Below are 20,540 nucleotides of genomic sequence, written 5' to 3' on the forward strand. Positions count from 1 at the left end.
AACACAGGATGCAATGTTCCAGCAATGTAACTACTGTACTGTATCTTTTACTTCATGTTGATAAAGCTGATGAGACTAGTGGAGTTCTACAGTATGACCTCATTAACCAAGTTTCGACATCATTCAAATAATACATTTAGAGATGTTTTGAGTTATTCTCCAGATCTCAGTGTGTATGACATAGTGATATAAGAACTTATTTCTTGAGAAACAAGTTGTTTGATGCATTTCGTCAAAACTGATCCAAACATCACGTATCAAAATGTAGTAATTCTGCAGAAAAAAAAACTTTAAGAAAAACTCAAGACTACATTTCTCTTTATTTTTCCATGCTCAATAAAGTACTCAAAGTGCTCTAAGTGCAGCAAACGTTTCGGTCATGTGACCATCATCATTGTCATATGAACCACGACTGACATGCTTCTCATATAGACCAAGTGACCAACCCAGGTGCTCATGATCAGAATCATCGGGGATGGCATGGCAAGTTCATCACTTTGGCATTTACAGGGAAAATAATACAACATTACCTCATATACAAATCAAAGACTCCAAAGTTACATATATTATACATCAAACAACAAAATACATGGAAAACACATCTCATCACGTAGAAAAGCTGCTCTAAACAGGAAGAAATCACCTCATACATACCACAGTGACTGACCACAATATAATACATGGTTGTAGAAAGTTCTTATTTACTGTAACATGCTTTAAAAATTAAATATCTCTCTCTTAAAAAATCCATTTAGTATAGTAGAAAAAACACTTTATCCCCTGTCCAACTCAAAAAGTAAAGATTATCATGAACAAAAACATATTTTGGGGGACAATTCCTATCCTATATAGATATCACAAAATAATCTAACCATGAAATATAAAAGAGATTCATAGGAAGCGCTGGAGGGAGAGGTCCTCATTCATGCCTCCATGCAGGGTTGACAGACTGTGAATGAAATATCCATCTGCTTTCACTCTGAAGGAGTCTAGAGTCCAAATCACCACCTCTTTGAGATGTCCTAACTTGTTCAATAACTACTGTATGTATCACAGACCAGCTTCCATAAAAGGTCTAGCAGCAGGAGATTTGATATCCTTGCGTCTAATGGCACTCATTTGCTCTATAACCATTTTCTGTTTTAAAGAACCATTTCATCAATTTGGCCTGTGCATTCCTAAAGGTAACAGTTTTTTCTATGATTACCACCATTTATTTATATTTAGTCATCCAGGGGGACAAAGCTGGCTAACTCTAACTAAGCTAGACCTTTCTGCACTGAACATGGACATGGAAAAATAAACCCATACTGTATGAGAACATGCCCAAAGTAGGGACATCAGGGTGAAAGTGGTTAATGACCCTCAATTTCTGCAGTGACGTTTTCTGCAGTGACTTTGATGACAGTTTGGTCTAAATTTAATTCACAATGAGCAGTCTCTCAGCAACCAACAATTCATTGCTGAGGCGCCCACTGTCCGACACCATCCAGTTTGCTTAATATTAGATCTTACTGATGGCCCTGTTGAAGTCTAAATTTGCCACTGTGATTTGCCTTTTAGTAAGTGATTTGATAGGCAAATTAAACTAAAACAAACCCATTTAGCATCTTATTTATAAACACATCTTATTTATAAACATTTTAGCACTGCAATTTCTGCAACAAAAAAGAAACAAAGTGAAATAAAATACAAAAATAAAAAACAAACACTGTATTTACATCCTACGAGTTAAGATGAGTAAATGCATGGGACAAAATGTCATGTATGTTCAAATATACAATGACAAAATAAATACCCCAATGGAGTGGGCACCATATTATAATTATTAAATGACATGTCTCTCTTTCTTTCTCTCTCTGGAAAGACAACTTACTTAGTAACGCTGATGTAAACTATTTGCTCATCGTATTTGCTATTTGGAACATCCTGCATTTAAACAGACAGTAACTCAGTTGTCTTTGCCTGCAGTGTAGCGCTGCAAGAAGCTAGCTGTCTATCACAACAGGGTCTGTATGTGTGTATGTGTCCAGTGCTAATCTGGACACACAAACAGTTGGACGGAAACCAAACTTTGTATGTACGCTGCCAGTAGACCACAGAACATCCACTATTGTCTTTCAACATGTTTTATCCTTTCAACATGTTTTATGTAACTTTACTTTCATAATGGAAGTCAAAGGGGCCTTGATCATGCTGAATGATGTCATGAGTCATACATCATCGTCATAGACGTCTGACATCACAGATCACCGATGTCACCAAGTCCCCAGGACGAGGCAATTTGTTGTAGAAAAAAACAACCTTGTACAGATGACAATGAAGATGCTTTTATAATGATATCTGGCATATCAATGACATCATATTGATGAAGTCAGTCATTTTCAAATTTGGGCTCAGTTTCAGCCCAATCTGAGCCCCAAAAATATATTATTGTGGGCCAGCAAAATATTATAACATTTAAGTTAAATATTTCAAGAAAAATATAAAACATAATATGTTTTTGTGGAAGAAAATGTGCAGTGGTACTGACTTGGCCTAATGGCAGAGCGCAGAAGAAACACTCACACACACGCACGCACGCACACACACACGCACGCACGCACACACACACAGATTGTATATATACTGCTTAAAGAAATGTGAAAAGAAAAGAAACAAAAACTGCTCAAAAGTATTAATTTAAGGGATCAAAGTGTTCCCATTGAGTGCCATTGACGCGTTTGACGTGTTTTACCGCAATTTTTTTTGCTGCTCCATTCACTTCTTGTTTAGCCTATTACTTAAAAAGGCTGTATCGGCTCCTGTGTACTTTATTTTTTACTATGTATTTTCGGCCCAGACATGTTATTTTCAAAGGCAGACAATTAATGTCAAGATAAATTGAAAAATCTCTGGTACTGGGACATCACAGTGAGAAATAAATCTGGCACTGAATGAGTTAATTATTTTGAGCAGTGTATATATGAGCACTGCTAATCAATTTTTTGCAGACAATGCCCCAGATACAAACTTAATGCCAGACACGGTGAAAGACTGAGGAATTATTGTTCTCTGTGACTCCTGAGCCATCTGGCTTGTTTGGTAATTATGTTGATCGCCTGCTGTGCTGTTAACTGTTGGTAAAGGACTCGGATGCACCGGTACTGCTAGATGTTGCACCAGTACTGCTAGATGTTGCACCAGTCACGTTGTAACCTGATATAAAAAAAAGAGGAGAACAGGACATGTTAGTACAGCAATGGAACAAGTGATGCATGAGGAAAGATAACATCTTAAAAGATATACTGTACCAGACATAAGCCGAGCCAGACACTAGCTCATTTTGTTATATTTTCGTCCCTAGATTCTTGTGAAATGCAGGAAATGTTTTCTGCATTTTGTCCTTTATAAACCATAAAACCAAAATGACTGAATCATTGCTAGCATTGTTGCTATTTTCTGGCTGCACTTATGCCCAATGCCCGTTGATGTGAACAAGGAATTAGAAATGCAATCTTACAGTTGAAGTGCCAATTTTCCTCACGCTGACATGAGTGCCAGTTAAGTTATAATGAGTGATTATAACTTAACCTGAACTAGATGTTCAGGCTGCCTATCCAGCCCTATATTGCACTGATCAGAGCAATGGTCACAGAATTATGGACATTTGAAATGTTAGAAACGCCTGTAACACTGCTGTAGTGCCCCATATCTGTGCAATTTAGTTTTTTTTGTCATGTCATGGCAGATTGTTGAACAGCATTTGTTTGGTGATGATTGGAGCAACGTGGCCCCTGGTGCGACTATTGTCATTGCAGACCCCTGAACAATGTTTGTGCCAAGTTTGGTGCAGATTGGAGCAACACTGCATGTTACGTTTGTGACGTTCACCGTCGGTCCGCCCACCCGCCCGACCGCCCATCTAGGCAATTTTAATATAGGATATCATACCTCGTCCTCTTCTCAAATTCCGGAAGAAGCCCAGTCCCGTTGACAAGGTTTCGGGGATGCTCTGAAAGGAAAACCAAATATACAGATATTTGAGATGCGACTGATGCACTGTTCACCACAGAATAGCGATTCAGACAAAACAACTCTTACCTTTGTAGCTGAACCAGAACTTGGCTTTATTTTAATTTCTGATCGAACCTGAAATACAATCAGAAAAGTGAGATCAGAAATTAATACATCTAAAGCCCTGAAATAAATAGAGGTTATCATTCTCCTCGCCGCGTAAAGTAACAAGGGCAATATTCAATGCCGGGTGACAATTTATTTATTTTATGTGACCAAAGCCTCCACAACAGCCGTGTTTGGAAGCCAAGATTGACATGGTGAGCTCCTTAGCAGCGAGGAAGCTCACTGTGCCAGTTCAGCAATCACAAGGTACTTTCAATTTAGATCAGTGGTTCTCTAACTTTTTCAATGTCAAGGACCCCCAAATGAATATGTATGTGACCGCGGACCCCCATCTGAAAATATTTGGTGACAGGGACCACCATACATGATTTGTATTGTTAAAAACTCACTCCAGCATGCATGCAATGAGCTTGTATATCTGCTATTTTCAAATAGCCGATGTGCAGTATACAGTATAGGGTTGAAGTGGTTAAACAGATTTTTATGCTATATTAACAAAGTTTGCTGGGGACCCCCATGGAACCCCCTCAAGGACCCCTGGGGGCCCCGGGTCCCTACATTGAGAACCACTGCTTTAGATTGTGCAGATCAGTGAGCTAAAACAGAAGAATGCCAGAACTCACGGAAGTGTCTTTCAGCCAGGTACTTTTAGATAGACACAAGTAGCAAACGCATGCAATGATATTATCACGCTGAGGAAGTGTGTGTGCTACCCGTGCATATTGAAGGAATACCTGAAGGACAGCATCTATTTTCAATTGAGAATGGATTTTGAATCGAATCTTGACCCCAATAATCACATTTTGGAAGGTACCGAAATAGTCACACCACAACTTATTACCCGTGTGGTTCTGTAATCACCCTCTCCCACGGGGAAAATAAAGACTGGGCATGTGGTAAAAAGATGTAGTGTAAAGGCTTTCAGAGAGTCATTCATTGCAATTTTCCATACACAGTACTCACATTTTTGTCCAGCAGTGTTCCAAACACCAATATGAAGCATCCCTTTGTAAAGATACATTGAGATCAGTTAAAAAGCAGGATTAACTGAACACTTTACTTTCCAATGGCCTCATGCCGCTGTTACCATGTGTACTGACATATATTAAAATATCATAATTATGTATTTACAGATTAATATACTGTATGTGCAGTATAAATAAACGCCTGTACCGTAGGAAATGAGTACATATTTGAGAGATTAGAATTAAGTACAAACACAAAATGTCCTTAAAACAGTTACTATAATATTGAACATTGTCAGGTAAAGTGTTACACCCTGTTAAAGAACATTACTAACATGGTGTTATTCATACCATAAACTTTACTCCATATTCATAAGTTGTACATTACTCCATAATATTAACTGCTATGTGTCAAATACCTGTAGTGAATTAAAGATTGCAAACACAATATGGATTCCTTTGTCGTGTGGAGAAACCATGGTTCCTACTCCCAGACCCCAAGTAGTTCCGAAAAAAGGCGTTAGCACAGCCAAACTTCTAGCGATGGTCACCAGGACATGCCGCTCTTCAGACCGCGACGATTCTCCTACTGTTCTGCTTCTCAACATTTTGTATATCACCACAATGAGGATCAAGAGGTTTGTGGCCACTACCATGAGGGCAGGAATGACAAACGCCAACAGAGCCTTGGAAGGGTCCCAGTTCAGCCAGCAGACTCCGTTTCTTCGGATATAATTCGTATCGGGTGCAGTTACGGCTATGGTTATAATGGCGATGATGAGAGGTGCTCCGTAGCCTAGAGAGAAAGCAATAGCTAGCATGCTTTTTTTTGACATATTCCCCAGGACGGCTACTGTGCGATATAGCAACAGCAAAGCTGATGCCAGCATCCAAAAGAACAGAGCCAGGTAGAAAAAATGGATAAAGAAAGTTGCCGCATTGCATGCTGGTACGTTGTCTGTCTCTGGGTCTGAAATGGCTGCTCCGATAATAAACCAAATGTCTGCAATCAGGAGCGACACAGCAATGTTGACGATGGACACATGTCGCAAGTAGGAGGTGGAGTTCCTTCTTATTTTTCTCCAGATGACTGTTTCAATGATGAGACATATGACCAAGCAACCCATGGATATGCCCACTCCAATGTAGGTTATGAAGTCCAGAATGACTAGTAATTCCTTGTCAAACAGAATAAAGGGCGACATGAGGATAGAGAAGGAGGTGAGATGGTTGCAGTTGCAGGTCACAGTTCCATTAGCATGACTCACCAACACACATCCCTCACTGTTCCATGCGCCAAGACCACTGAAGAGACTAAAGTTCCAGAAGACGCACTGAGGGTTTCCCAGAGTCTCATTGCCCAGAGTCTCATTAAAAATATCAAAGGTGAATGACACATTGTTGATAGTGGCGTCAGTCTTGACTAGAACCACATTTCCATTGATGACAGTGGAATTTGAGTCATTGTTGGTGGGGTTTCTCACAGGAAGGACATTATGCATTGAGGCAAATATCACAGTGGTGATTGCACTGCGAGGATTGTTAGATACTGGTATGTCTATCTCAACAGATGAATTCAGATCATTGTTGTAGGTGTCTGTGAATGTGGTTTTGTTCAAGGTAATGAGCGATCTTTCAATTACAAAAGAGTCATTGACCAGGTTACCGGTTATTGTTTCAATAGCATTCAGTAAGTTTGAGCCACTTTGAGGTTCAGCAGTAGCATCTGAGGCTTTGCTTTTAGTGACGTCATTTAAAACATTCCATTGCTCCCTTGCTGCAGATACGAGAACATTTACAGTTTTCAGGATATCCTAAAAAAGTAAGGAGAAAAAAAACATATGTACAAAATGTAGTTTTTTCAAATAGAAATACAAAAACTGTGTATATAACTACATTTATTTTTTACATTATGTCCAGTTATTAAAACATTACTGAACTTACCTGAATAATCAAGTCAACAATGGCCAAACATGTTATGAATGTTTGAATTTTGTTTGTATAAATAAATCTGCTCTCCAGGGACTATTTTTGGATATACTAAAATGCAACAATAATGTAACTTTGACACAAAATAAACAAATAATACTGTATAATAGTTGACCTACCGTCATAAGTTCTTTATTTATTGGTATACTTGTATTTGCCACACTATTCAGTATGCTAACAATGGCACCAATGTTGGCAGCTGATGAAACCACTTCCGCAGTGTTGTCTTCAGTGACTGAGCTTAACTCTCCCAGAAACACAGAGACTTCAGAGACGTTCAGAGACTGTAGATCCTGAGATATAAAAGCACTTTGTCATAGAAATCTGAATGGTCATCATGAATATCAGCTAGATAGTTAACCTGCCTGCAGTGGTGTGTGGCAGGGTATTGTAATCATTCCTTTTTATGTATCTGTGTCTGTCTCTGAACAAAGAAACTCAAACGGTTTGCTTGATTTTTATGAAACTTTGTGAGAATGATCAGTAAGTTGCCCTGACAATATTATTATATTTTGGGTTGAAAAGGTCAAGGTTTCGAATGCATAATCATCGTATCTCTGGAACAATTGTCAATGCCACCAAAGTGTAGCCCCATCTGTGACCTCACCCTTTGCTGTAGCGAGGCATGAGGTCAGTCACATAGTATTATCATTCAGGACTGGGGTGCTGGGCGATTAGGTGTATTTTTGTACTTATTTCTCCAAATTGTAAAGGAAATTTAAAGGTATTTAAATGTGCCTTACAATTTGGGCTCGTACAGATGTCTGTCTGCAGTAACAGTGGGGTGGTAAAATTATATTCCGCTGTGAAACAACAGTTTAAATAGGGTATTTTGACAGCCTACAGTAAATTTACATGGAAGCGCACTCTTGATCAGCGGCAGCGAAGAAGAGTGTGCTTCAGTGTTTTTGTATGGGAACTTTCACTTTGGCACAGGCTGTCAACATACAATAATATCATTTTAACACCTGGTTTTTACAATAGACATCTGTAAGAACGTGAATACATTTACATTTGTGATATACTTTGTTGGAAAATAGGTCAAACTAGAAAGGTGCACTCCTCAGAGCGCAGGTCTTTGCAGGCCGGGTTGTCGAGGGTTTGCAAACGTAAGTCAATCATACCCAATCGGAATAGAATCTGAAACATATGACTGGGATGGCCGTTCCTCCTTCGCCTACGGGGAGAGTGCGTGCAAAGTTTCCTGGTAATCAGATGCTGCGTTCATTGACCGTAAGTCTTCAGTCAACGAAGTAGTATTTAACAACTCTAGCATACCTATTATGGGGTGAACATTCAGTGAAAATAGCAGAACTACAAGCTGTAGACGGTGAAAAAGGGGTTATTAAGTGTCATAGTATGACACTTAATAAGTACAAAAGTCTGTGGGTGTTACCTGAGACTCAACAAGCAGTTTGTCAATCGCTTCCAGGATGCACGTGTCTTGTATAAGATCCCATTTTCCATCTGCTCTACAAACTGCTGTCCTCTCTCCCACTTCACCAACGTTGCAACCTTTAACTTTTTCCCCAACTTTTCCATCACCAAACTCTGGTGAACTACATACATCTAAGGAAAGAAATAAAAGGTTGTCTGACTCCAGCACTGGACTCACAAAACACAAGATATGTTTTCATTGATAGTTTTGTGAAAGTGGTCTCTGTGGTTATGCCACAGACTTGGAGTTTGTGACCCTCCCCTCACCAACTTTTTAAGAGACTATTTGTGTTAATATTTTGCAACTAGAAATGTTTAAATAAGGCATATCATTCTTACCTTCACGTATTATTGTGTATCCAGGATGGTCTGTTTCTATCTTTGTGAAAATCTTTTTGCGCAGAGCAGTTAGTTTTGAGTTCTGGATAGGTTGACTGGAGGTTGCAGTCACTCTGCAATCTGCAATGACACTTCCCTCCCTGTGAAAGAAGTTAACAGAATTAAAGAATATTGTTGTCGTAAGACCTAGAGGCATGGCCAATGCTGTTTCGTTATTTTGAGTGGCCAAACGGCATTGGCCACGCCTCCAGGTCTTAAGTTAAGTCATAAGACCTGGTATTTAAGACCGCAAAATAGGCCCCCTTGTGTTTTATTTATTTGACTGTGTATGTATTGTCTGAGAGTAGCAAATATTCTATTCTTAAAGTCCAAGACAATAAAGATCAAAATTGTATTCTTGAGGCCAAAAACTAAAATGGTCATTGACAATAATGATTTTATTTAATAACATAATCTGTTATTTAGGACTAGTGAACAAAAAGGAAAGAAAAAAAATGTCATGCAAATATTTTACATTTCTTTCTTTTTCCTACATTAAGGAGCAGGTGTATGAGATGACATGAAGGCTCAAATAACTCCATTGTTAAGAATCAAGCACTGCAAAAACCTTTCATAAGGTTTAATGGGAATCTGCTTAGAAATAACCAACATTAACATTGGATTTATTCTACTACATCCACATCTTGGTATCAGAAGACAGCACTTAAGCAGGCAGTCATGGTGAGGATTTTCTGGCGACCCACAAGGATTACGTTCAAAGGAGAGTAAATGTTAACATAACACAAATAATGAATGAATTAAATTGATGTGTCCAATTTTCCTTGGATGTAATGGTCTTTCTGGTCTAGGATGGGCTGTCACCCGACTGTCAGACTATTAGTGCAGATGAAAGCAAGCCATGGCCCTATCTTGACTTCACAGAGAAGTCTGTGACTGCCTCTACCAGGGACATGCCTGTCAAATGTGTACTACACCGGACCGCACAACAAGGACAAACTCCTCCTTTTTTTCCCCTTCTCCATTTTGTGAATCACAGAGTTGTGGCTGTGCAAATTTACCCGGCACAAATCCTTACAGCTGCCTGGATTCCATGTGAACCGTGATCCGAAACTTTCACAAAACCAAAGGTCGCAGGATTTGTTTTCCTTATCTTTATATTTTGAGTAAATAGTTGTAAATGTGAGTAATTCAAATATTTCTATACTTTTGCTTCAGTGCAGTGCATCAACCTCATCAAGATAAATTCCTCGTATGTGCAAACTAGCGGAGCGGATAAATGCTTTTTTTCTGGCAGAATCTTTCAGTTGATGATAAAAGCGTGAAAATTGGCATGAGCAGTCTCCATGGGTCACTTGACAAGAAAATTGTCCGAGGCAGTTGTAATTTCAAGATGGCGGCCTTTTTTCAAGATGGCCGACACCTTAGTGGGCAGTTAAGTGATATGATGGTTTATTTGGTGATACAAGCATGAAAATTGGCATGAATAGTCTCTGTGGGTCACTTGACAATAGGCCACCCACAGCTACTTGACATTTCAACATGGCGGCCATTTTTCAAGATGGCCAACACTTTAGTGGAGCAATTAAGTTATATAATGGTTTATTTGGTGATACAAGCATGAAAATTGGCATGAGCAGTCTCTGTGGGTCACTTGACAATATGCCACCCACAGCTACTTGAAATTTCAAGATGGCAGCCATTTTTCAAGATGGCCGACACTTTAGTGGAGCATTTAAGTTATATAATGGTTCATTTGGTGATACAAGCATGACAATTGGCATGAGCAGTCTCTGTGGGTCACTTGACAATAAGCCACCCACAGCTACTTTAAATTTCAAGATGGCGGCCATTTTTCAAGATGGCCACCACCTTAGTGGAGCAGTTAAGCTTAATAAATCATTTAGTTGGTGATACAAGCATGAAAATTGCCATGAGCCGTCTCAAAAGGTCATTTGACAAGAAACCCCACAACCACCACTTGAAATTTCAAGATGACTGCCGTCCGCCATGTGGATCTTTAAATGATACCTTTTCTCATAGAAATGTATTGGGTTCCTCAAAAAGCTCTGTCAAGAGAGGTTGTTTGACTGTGTTTTGTCTGACTCCTCGCCCACGACCTGTCCAGTTTGGTAAAACCTGTCAGGAGTTGCCTCAGCCATAGCTCTCAGGGTTCACTGAGGTACTCAAGCTCCCTTACCACGACAAGGTAACAGTCACAAGGGAGGATTTTTTTTTTTTTAACTAACAGCCATTACATGTGTCAAATAAATACTAAGAGATGGGGGGACAAAAAATATGACTAATACATTAGCACAGTTGTGGTGCTGATTAGCACAGTTGTGGTGCTGAACGGACAGTGCTCCAAAATTATAATTGAGCAATGGCTAATACTGAATGGCAGTAGCCACGGAACCATGACAAACTATAGTAAGGAACTAAACTGAAAATGTGCTTCACTGTTACGTATGGCAGTGGAAGGCAGTGGAAGCAATGTTACAAAGTAACAACTGAAAATTACACACTAATAAACTGGTGACAAAGTAAAACATGATGCACCGATTGGCGAGGGGAAGCCGAGCCATAGGCCTACACTTGTAAACACAGAGGGAAACTTGAGGGATACCAGTTATGGCTAGCTGAGCTTTTGAGGCTCTGCTCATGCTTGAGGGCATTGAGATGGTCTCGCTCTCTGTTGTACAGTCCAACAAGACGGATGGTATTTAAATTCCTGTGCAACAACATTACCAGCAATAAGCTTTGCAAGGAGCTTTGTGTCGCTTAAATTCCTGGCACATTCATTAACCCGTTCATTAAGTTTCATTGTCATTGCGTCACTTAAGGAGGACGTTGCACTCTCATCTTCACAGATAGTGAAGTCAACATCAACATCCACAAGGCAGCCGGACCTGATGGGATTCCAGGCCGGGTCCTTAAGGCATGTGCAGACCAGCTGGCGGGTGTCTTCGCTGACATCTTTAACCTCTCCCTCTCCCAGGCTGTGGTCCCTGCAGGGTTCAAAATGTCAACCATTGTGCCCATTCCCAAAAAGGCCAAAGTGACATGCCTGAACGACTGGAGACCTGTCGCTCTCACCCCGATCGTCAGCAAGTGCTTCGAGAAACTGGTGAGGGAATACATCAGCTCCACGCTACCTGCCTCGCTGGATCCGTGGCAGTATGCATACCGCAAAAACAGATCCACCGACGACGCTATTGCCATGGCTCTCCACACCGTCCTCTCGCACATGGACAACAAGCTGCTGAAGGACAAATATGTACGTATGCTGTTCGTGGACTACAGCTCAGCATTCAACACCATTGTCCCAGCAATACTTGACAAAAAGCTCAGAGACCTAGGGCTACACCCAAGCATGTGCGACTGGATACAGGACTTCTTGTCCAACCGACATCAGGTGGTGAGAATGGGCAGCATCACATCCGACCCCCTGACCCTCAACACCGGAGCACCCCAGGGATGCGTGCTGAGCCCTCTCCTCTACTCCCTGTACACGTATGACTGCATAGCCACACATGTCTCCAACACCATCATAAAGTACGCGGACGACACGACAGTGATAGGCCGAATCGTCAACAACGACGAGTCTGACTATAGAGAGAAGATCAACTCACTGGCACTCTGGTGCCGGGAGAACAACCTCCCTCTTAACGTCGACAAGACCAAAGAACTGATCGTGGACTTCAGGAGGCCGCGGAGAGACCATGCGCCCATCCTCATCGACGGTGCTGCAGTGGAAAGGGTCAGCGAGTTCAAGTTCCTCGGAGTACACATCGAGGAGGACCTCAAATGGGAGACGCACACCACACACGTGAGGAAAAAGGCTCAGCAGCGACTGTACTGGCTCCGCCGCCTGAAGAAGCTCGGAGTAGGACATCGCATCCTCAGGCTGTATTACAACAGTTCTGTTGAAGGCATCCTAACAGGCTGTGTCACGGCCTGGTACGGGAACTGCACTGCCCGAGAAAAGATCAGCCTGCAGCGAGTAGTGCGATCGGCAGAGCGGATAATGGGAATCGAGCTCCCAGCGCTCCAGGAACTGTACAAAAAGCGGTGCGTGGTCAAAGCCAAGCGCATCATCAAGGACAAGCACCACCCAAGTCACAGACTGTTCAAACCCCTACAACGACCGCGACCGGGCAAGGGGCTCTACCGCAGTATCAAGAGTTCCACCACCAGGTACTGGTGCAGTTTTAATCCGGCTGCTGTCAGGATGCTGAATGAGGCATAAGCCTTGTTCAGCAGCCTGACAGCAGGCGGTGCAAAACTTTTCTGGCTCTTCCTGAACACACCTGTGGATTATACCAGGGACAATGACTTGGACTTAGCTCCCCCTCGGACACACCTGTGGACTACACCAGGTACAAATGACTTTTTTGTTGCACTCCCTCATGGAGCTACTTGCGGATTATACTAGGGTCAGTCCACCCTAGGTGGACACGCACTGACCTTTTGCACCTTAATCCCATGTATAACGCACTGACTTTTTTTTGTCTTTTTTATTGTGCTCTTTTTTTCTCTAAGCACCTTAACGTCCATATGTATATCATGCACAGTATAAGTATAACATGCACAGTATACATACATTGCTGCTATGCTCAGGCACCTTAGTTTTTATTATCTCAGGTACTTTGTAAATATGTAGATAACTTGTCTGGCCTTCTGTTGCTCTCTTGTTTTGATCTCCTTCCCACTTGCCCCCCATCCCTCTTCTTCTCCCCCCCCCCCCCCCCCCCTCTTCTTTCTATGGAAATTAACGTTGCGATGGGAACGATGTACAAAAACGAATTTCACCCACTTTTTTACCTTGTAAACCTGTGATGTGACAATAAAACTGATTCTGATTCTGATTCTGATTCTGATAAAGCACAAAGCTTTCGAGGGCTGGGATCTTCTTGGCCTCTTGACATGGATATCTTTGGTACCTGTCTTCAGCAGATGTAGATGCTCTCTTTTGGGCCCTTTCCAGCTCTGTGTTGTTGAATCTAAGTTTACAGCTTAAATGATATTTTGCTCTGTTTCTTGTCAATGTGCTTTCTATGCCATCACCTTCATCTAGTCGGGTTAGACTAAGTAAGATAGGCAGAGCATTGATCTTATGAAATAATGGAACATTTCTTGCAATGGTATCATAACCAGTACGATCGTGCTCTCTGTTGAATAAACTCGGCTGAATGAGTTTTTCCTTGGTGACCTGCTGACAAATGAAACATCTGTCCAGTTAGTTTTCTCAACTGTTATGATGGCTTCTGCCATGTCTGCAGCATAGGCAGAGGCCGAGGGTTTATCCTTTTACCACCTTTTACCAAGCACTTTGATGTATGGGATACAACTAAGTTCGTGCCTTAACCCTACACTTAGTCCGATCGTTCATCCAATGCCATTTAAATCCTGTGCGATCTGTACACCATCCGGTTAACTAAAACCCCATTAACCTTGGCTCGGCTCTCCCGCGCTGGCACGACCTGTCAATTCAGGTGCGGCTATCTAATTGTTTTGGGGTAAATTAGACAGCATTTGGGATACTAACTTTCAATTAGCTGACATTGAACCCCACTCTGAGTTTAACAGCAGTGATATATCACCAGTGTGCCCTGGTAGTGCAGATATTCACTCTTATCTAATCTATCTATGATCAACAAATCAACACAACTGTATTGTGATGTGTTAAAAGTTGTTCTTTAGCATAATAACAATAATCGTATAATTGTCCTTAATGAAGTGGCTGGGAGTGTTTTCTTGTCAAGCAACCCTTAGACTGCTCATGCCAATTTTAATGCTTGTATCACCAAATAACCCATTATATAACTTAATTGCTCCACTAAAGTGTTGGCCATCTTGAAAAATGGCCGCCATCTTGAAATTTCAAGTAGCTGTGGGTGGCCTATTGTCAAGTGACCCACAGAGACTGCTCATGCCAATTTTAATGCTTGTATCACCAAATAACCCATTATATAACTTAATTGCTCCACTAAAGTGTTGGCCATCTTGAAAAATGGCCGCCATCTTGAAATTTCAAGTAGCTGTGGGTGGCCTATTGTCAAGTGACCCACAGAGACTGCTCATGCCAATTTTCATGCTTGTATCACCAAATAAACCATTATATAACTTAATTGCTCCACTAAAGTGTTGGCCATCTTGAAAAATGGCCGCCATGTTGAAATTTCAAGTAGCTGTGGGTGGCCTATTGTCAAGTGACCCACAGAGACTGCTCATGCCAATTTTCATGCTTGTATCACCAAATAAACCATTATATAACTTAATTGCTCCACTAAAGTGTTGGCCATCTTGAAAAATGGCCGCCATCTTGACATTTCAAGTAGCTGTGGGTGGCCTATTGTCAAGTGACCCACAGAGACTGCTCATGCCAATTTTCATGCTTGTATCACCAAATAAACCATTATATACTTAATTGCTCCACTAAAGTGTTGGCCATCTTGAAAAATGGCCGCCATGTTGAAATTTCAAGTAGCTGTGGGTGGCCTATTGTCAAGTGACCCACAGAGACTGCTCATGCCAATTTTCATGCTTGTATCACCAAATAAACCATCATATCACTTAACTGCCCACTAAGGTGTCGGCCATCTTGAAAAATGGCCGCCATCTTGAAATTACAACTGCCTCGGACAATTTTCTTGTCAAGTGACCCATGGAGACTGCTCATGCCAATTTTCACGCTTTTATCATAAATTGAAAGATCGTAGCACTTATCTGCTCCGCTAAACATACTGTACCTAGACAATGACAATGAAAAAAGAGTGAAACTTTGATACCTGAAACCGATGAGTGTTGCTGATTTGAAATCCTTGTCTCCTCTGGCAACAGCTTCAATCTGTTTGAGAAAGGATCATGAATATTTTACAGTTATTCAGTAGCAGCAGAGCTTAGAGATTTCAAATATATCTTTATGACAAATTCAGAAATTACTAGTGTAATAGTACAGTACAGCAGAAATGTACAGGAGATATGGACGAAAGGACCGTGACATCACCCATTGGTTTACAGACCAGGAGTCCGGGACCCTACAGCATTCCCTTTTCAGAATTCCTTCCATATAGATAGACAAACGTTGTTATGACAATGGAGCTACAAAAGGTTGCTTAAACAGACTACTAAAATGAATGGAATGTTACATACAGTAGTATGATTACACAGTAGTTGTACCCAACTCTGTTTTGCACACTTTAACTCTTTCAATGTTTTTTTCTTCAAGTTCAACTTATCATCTTACAATAAAATGCACGAAATCTCTGTCTGTAGTTCACATACATCTGTAGTTCACATATCTCGACAACGACACGCGCCACTGTTCATGACAAGCGTCTTTTTAATGCTTAGTAGAGCACCCTTTTGCTGTTATGACCTGCTGCAAACGTGATGCATAGCCAGGAACCAGCTTCTGGCAGTATTCCTGTGGCATTTTAGCCCATTCTTCATGTGTAGTGGCCTCCAGTTCACTAATATTCTGGTGTTTGCATTCTGCAACCGCCTTCTTCAAATACCACCAGAAATGTTTTATCGGGTTCAAGTCAGGAGACTCTTACAGCCAGTCTAGAATCTTCCAGGACTTCCTCTGAGCCTTGGTGGAATGCTTGTGATTATTGCCCTGTGGAATTGGTCCAATGACACCCATGCTTCAGCTTCCTCACAGACGGCATGATGTTTTCTCCTAGGATTTCCTGATACTTGATTAAATCCATCTTGCCAACAACACGGTACAGGTTTCCAATGTCACCCTGTGCATCTGTGCCACCCCATGCTTCACTGTAGGTAAGGTGTTCTTTTCAGTATAATGGTTCATTCTTCCTCCGTAGTCCTTCAGATATACCGCTGATCCTTAAGCCCAAAACGTTCCAGTTATTTTTGATATTACTCACTCAAGGTCTCGCTTATGGGTCACAGAAGCATTTATTATACACAAGGATCAAGTTCGCATCAGGCCAAGTCAGCAGGGTAGCACCCCCCTTTGTGCTACTTAAGGGACTGCCGTGGCCCGGCGCATTATTAAAATGTCATTCTCGCAGATATCATAGAACACGTATCTCTGTCTGACCAACAGTCAAGTAGTTTAATAGTTCACTAATAGGACAGGAGCATATCTTTGACCCAAAATGTTACCGACAGCTTTCTGAGATTTTAGCAGCATTGTGAAAATCGGTGGCTATTCTGTTTAGCTTCAACATTAACACTTCCTTGAGCTGCATAAGCTTGGTTCTAGCTTTGGTTCACGCTGACCTTCGCCAGATTTTAGACTGGATGTGACTGCACCGCCCTGGCACATGGGCGCTCTGCCATAAGCGAGACATCTCGCTCGTAATACTCAAATAACCAGGGTTACATGTGTAACCAATAGTTTTGTTTCATCACTCCAGAAAATAGATTTCCAAAAATTCTGTGACTTATGCATATGGTTTTGAGCATTTTGGAGTGGGCCTTTCTGTGCTTTTGGATCAGTAGTGGTGTACATGTTCTTTTTGAAAAAGAGACTGTGTCTCAATGGAGTTCAGGCATGAAGCCCTTATTGTGAAAACTGAAACCTCAGTGCCTGTTGCCACCAAGTCTTTCTGCAGGTCTTTTGCAGTTAATTGCGTGTTTTTTGACCATCTGCTCCTCAAGAATCTGGTGGCAGCCATTGATAACTTTCTGCCACATCCAGGTAGTGTAGCCACTGTTCCTTTAACTTTCAACTTGTGAATTATGCTTCCAAAGAAAGGCTTTGTTTTGGGGGAAGTCCTGGAAGATTCTACAGTGTCTCCTGACTTGAACCTCATAGAAAATCTCTTATGGGATTTGAAGAAGACGGTTTCAAAACACAAATCCAAGAATACAGTATGAGTGAGGCCTTTGCACATGAGGAATTGGCTAAGATTCCTCATAAATGCTGCCAGAAGCTGGTGTTTGGCTATGCGTCACGTTTGCAGCAGGTCATAACAGCAAAAGGGTGCCAGTGTTTATCAACCTTTTTGTTGCCAAGGCACACCTGGCATAGCCAAAAGATCCCAGGGCACACCTAGATATACGTTGTGTGTATATATATATATATATATATATATATATATATATATATATATATATATATATATATATACACACACACACACACACACACACACACACACACACACACACACACACACACACACACACACACAGAGAGAGAGTGAGATTATTGGGCAGGTATAAAGAAACCTTGACCATTACAAATATATAAATCTTTGGCCTACAAATATATAAACTTGGGTGAGTGCAATGAATGGAGGAGTCTGAAAACCTTCCCAGAGTAAAACTTATTTGGTAAGTATATTTGGTACCCAATATACTTCTAATATCTGATAATAATATCTAATAATCTGATCCTGATAGCATTATTGCGGACGCACGCGCTGTTGCCCACTACAGACGAACACCAAAACTCTCGCCCCAAAACAGTCACCCCCGGGGAAATCCGGTGTTCACCTGGTATTCCTAAACATAACCTCATTAAACTATGCCTAAACCTAACCTTATTCCTAAACGTAACCTCAGTAAAACGAATAATATGGCTAACCGAAAACTTATTTCTAACCTTATCCTCAGTAAAACAAATACAGGAATACAAGAACCGCTGGTCCGCGAAAAGAAATGGGGGCGAGCGTGTTTTGGGACGAGTTTTCCGGTTATATATCAACGGCACGTGGCTTGAAGTTGCTAAAGATTCTCTCCGTGGTGGAGGAGTAATTAAACACCACAAACTACACGGATTACGTTGACACAAACACACTGGAGTGATTTAGAAGCACTTTATAAGAAAACTAACACATAGTGTTTTTTTGTTGGACATTCATCATGGCAGGTTATAACATGGGCTTTTGGGACAGGACAGCCCCTCTTAGCAGGTACGACGTTCAGGTCCGCCGTATCGACCCTGGCCGTTCCGACCCACTTAGTAATAATACTGAGTGCCAAAGCACGTACCCTGTGCCCTTTTTATACAGTACCAGGTAGGACAACATATTTGCATTCCTATGGGTGATGGTCGCTACACTGAATGGACTCGGGCGTGGCTGTGTGTGAAACGGATGATGGCCGTATCGATTGACGGACGATCGCCGCTATTGTTCTCGAGGGGCTGGGTTCACACCTTCTTCAAACGGCGCGGCACACCTCAGCAGTAGCCCCGGTCGGGCCGGCCCAAAATTGGGACGTTTGCCAGGGTTGATAAACACTGCTCTACTAAGTATTAAAGACACTTGTCACGAACAGTTTGAATAATTCTGACACTGTAGTATTTTGTGTTGAATTTGGAGAAACCAGTCATTATATTAGTTTTGTTGAGCTATTAACATTGTTCTTGTTTGTTTATTTCATACAGTTGACAATAAACCGGATTTGCATGCTTTTAAATCTATATCATACAAATTATTGAATTCTATATCTTTGTACAATATTCCTCTCAAATGCTTATTCTACTGAGCATATTAGCTTTATATTTGCTTTCAGCAAGTCCACACAGTTTCTCCAGGAACAGCGTTTTTTTCTAGTTAACCCTGTAAGACCCGGATATATTTCTACTTGCAAAAAAAAAAAAAAAACCTTTCAGATGGTCTTGTAGGAGTACTTAGGAGAGGAAAATATAATGTTTTTTTATTTTTTATGTTTTGGTAAGTTTTAATAACACCAATAAGCCATATTTTTAAATCAATTTTATTAAAAGAACAACAAAATAAAAATCTGTACAATATATGTAGTAAAGAAACCTAATAACCTAAACCATTGTCAGTGGTCACAATACTGTCTGGCCAACTCACTGATTTGCATTGATCAAAGGATGCAAACTGATCTCCACCCAATATGACCCTGCACATTCCTGACAATTCACACCTGCTCTGCAAAATGACACAGGCACCCCCAATCACTTTCTTTTCAGTGGTGATAGTCCCAGAAACAGTTTTTCCCTTCTGCAATGCACAGGCGGACATCACACTTGTCGCAGCTCATACTGGTGTAACTTGAACAACCAGTACTCCTGCAGCGCCCTTTCTGTGTCTTCATTGGGAAGTGTCCAACTTGGTCTTTGCAAACATCTGATGGCTGATGCGGTCGTGCCACCTTGTATGGAGTGTGGCTCGGACTAAATCTATTGTGAAAACTATATATAAGGCTGAACAGTAGCAGGTGAACATTAGGCCTGCCCTTGTATTTTTTGCAACCAAGAGGGCCCAACGATTCCAAAAAGACACAAGTATGAATCAAGCTCTAATTTAAATTTGGGACATATATTTCACAATAATAACATATGTACATGTTCTAGACATTGTAATGTTCACCAAAACAATTATTACAGGCATATTACTTACGTTTTTGTGAGGAATATCTTCCAGAGAAAAAAGGAGATCTGTTCCAACAGAGATTTTTCCAGTTGTGATGATTCCCTGCTCTGTGGGGGGTATTTATATGCAAATATCCTGGCCAATGGCATTGTAAGACTAAACAATAGGACCCAATGAGGATTTAGAGGTGAAAAAATAACAGAAAAAAAAAAGATTTAAACATCTTTCTTTATAAAATATAATTGTTTCCAAAAGGGATCGATGGGTCTTAGAGGGTTAAAATAGTATTTTTCTGTGGAGTTTATATGTCTACTGCACGCTTATTTCAGCACAGCACGCTCTGATTTATTGTATGCTCTGTGTG

At 41.0% G+C, this 20,540-nt stretch overlaps 1 protein-coding gene across 1 annotated transcript in view; it reads right to left on the minus strand.

Annotated features, from left to right (window-relative positions):
* Window positions 1-1,207: 1,207 nt before the first annotated feature.
* Window positions 1,208-20,540, minus strand: part of LOC308103855 (uncharacterized protein) — a 164,163-nt gene continuing 144,830 nt past the window's right edge. The window contains exons 26-27 of the mRNA XM_080454047.1: window positions 3,934-3,994; window positions 1,208-3,198 (exon numbers count right to left, since the gene is read on the minus strand). Of these exons, the coding sequence (XP_080310173.1) occupies window positions 3,113-3,198; window positions 3,934-3,994 (147 nt within the window). The 3' untranslated portion in view covers window positions 1,208-3,112. The remainder of the gene's footprint in view (window positions 3,199-3,933; window positions 3,995-20,540) is intronic.

The sequence above is a fragment of the Gymnoscopelus braueri genome (assembly GCF_963280865.1).
Source record: "Gymnoscopelus braueri genome assembly, chromosome: 16".
NCBI classification, from domain to species: Eukaryota; Metazoa; Chordata; class Actinopteri; order Myctophiformes; family Myctophidae; genus Gymnoscopelus; species Gymnoscopelus braueri.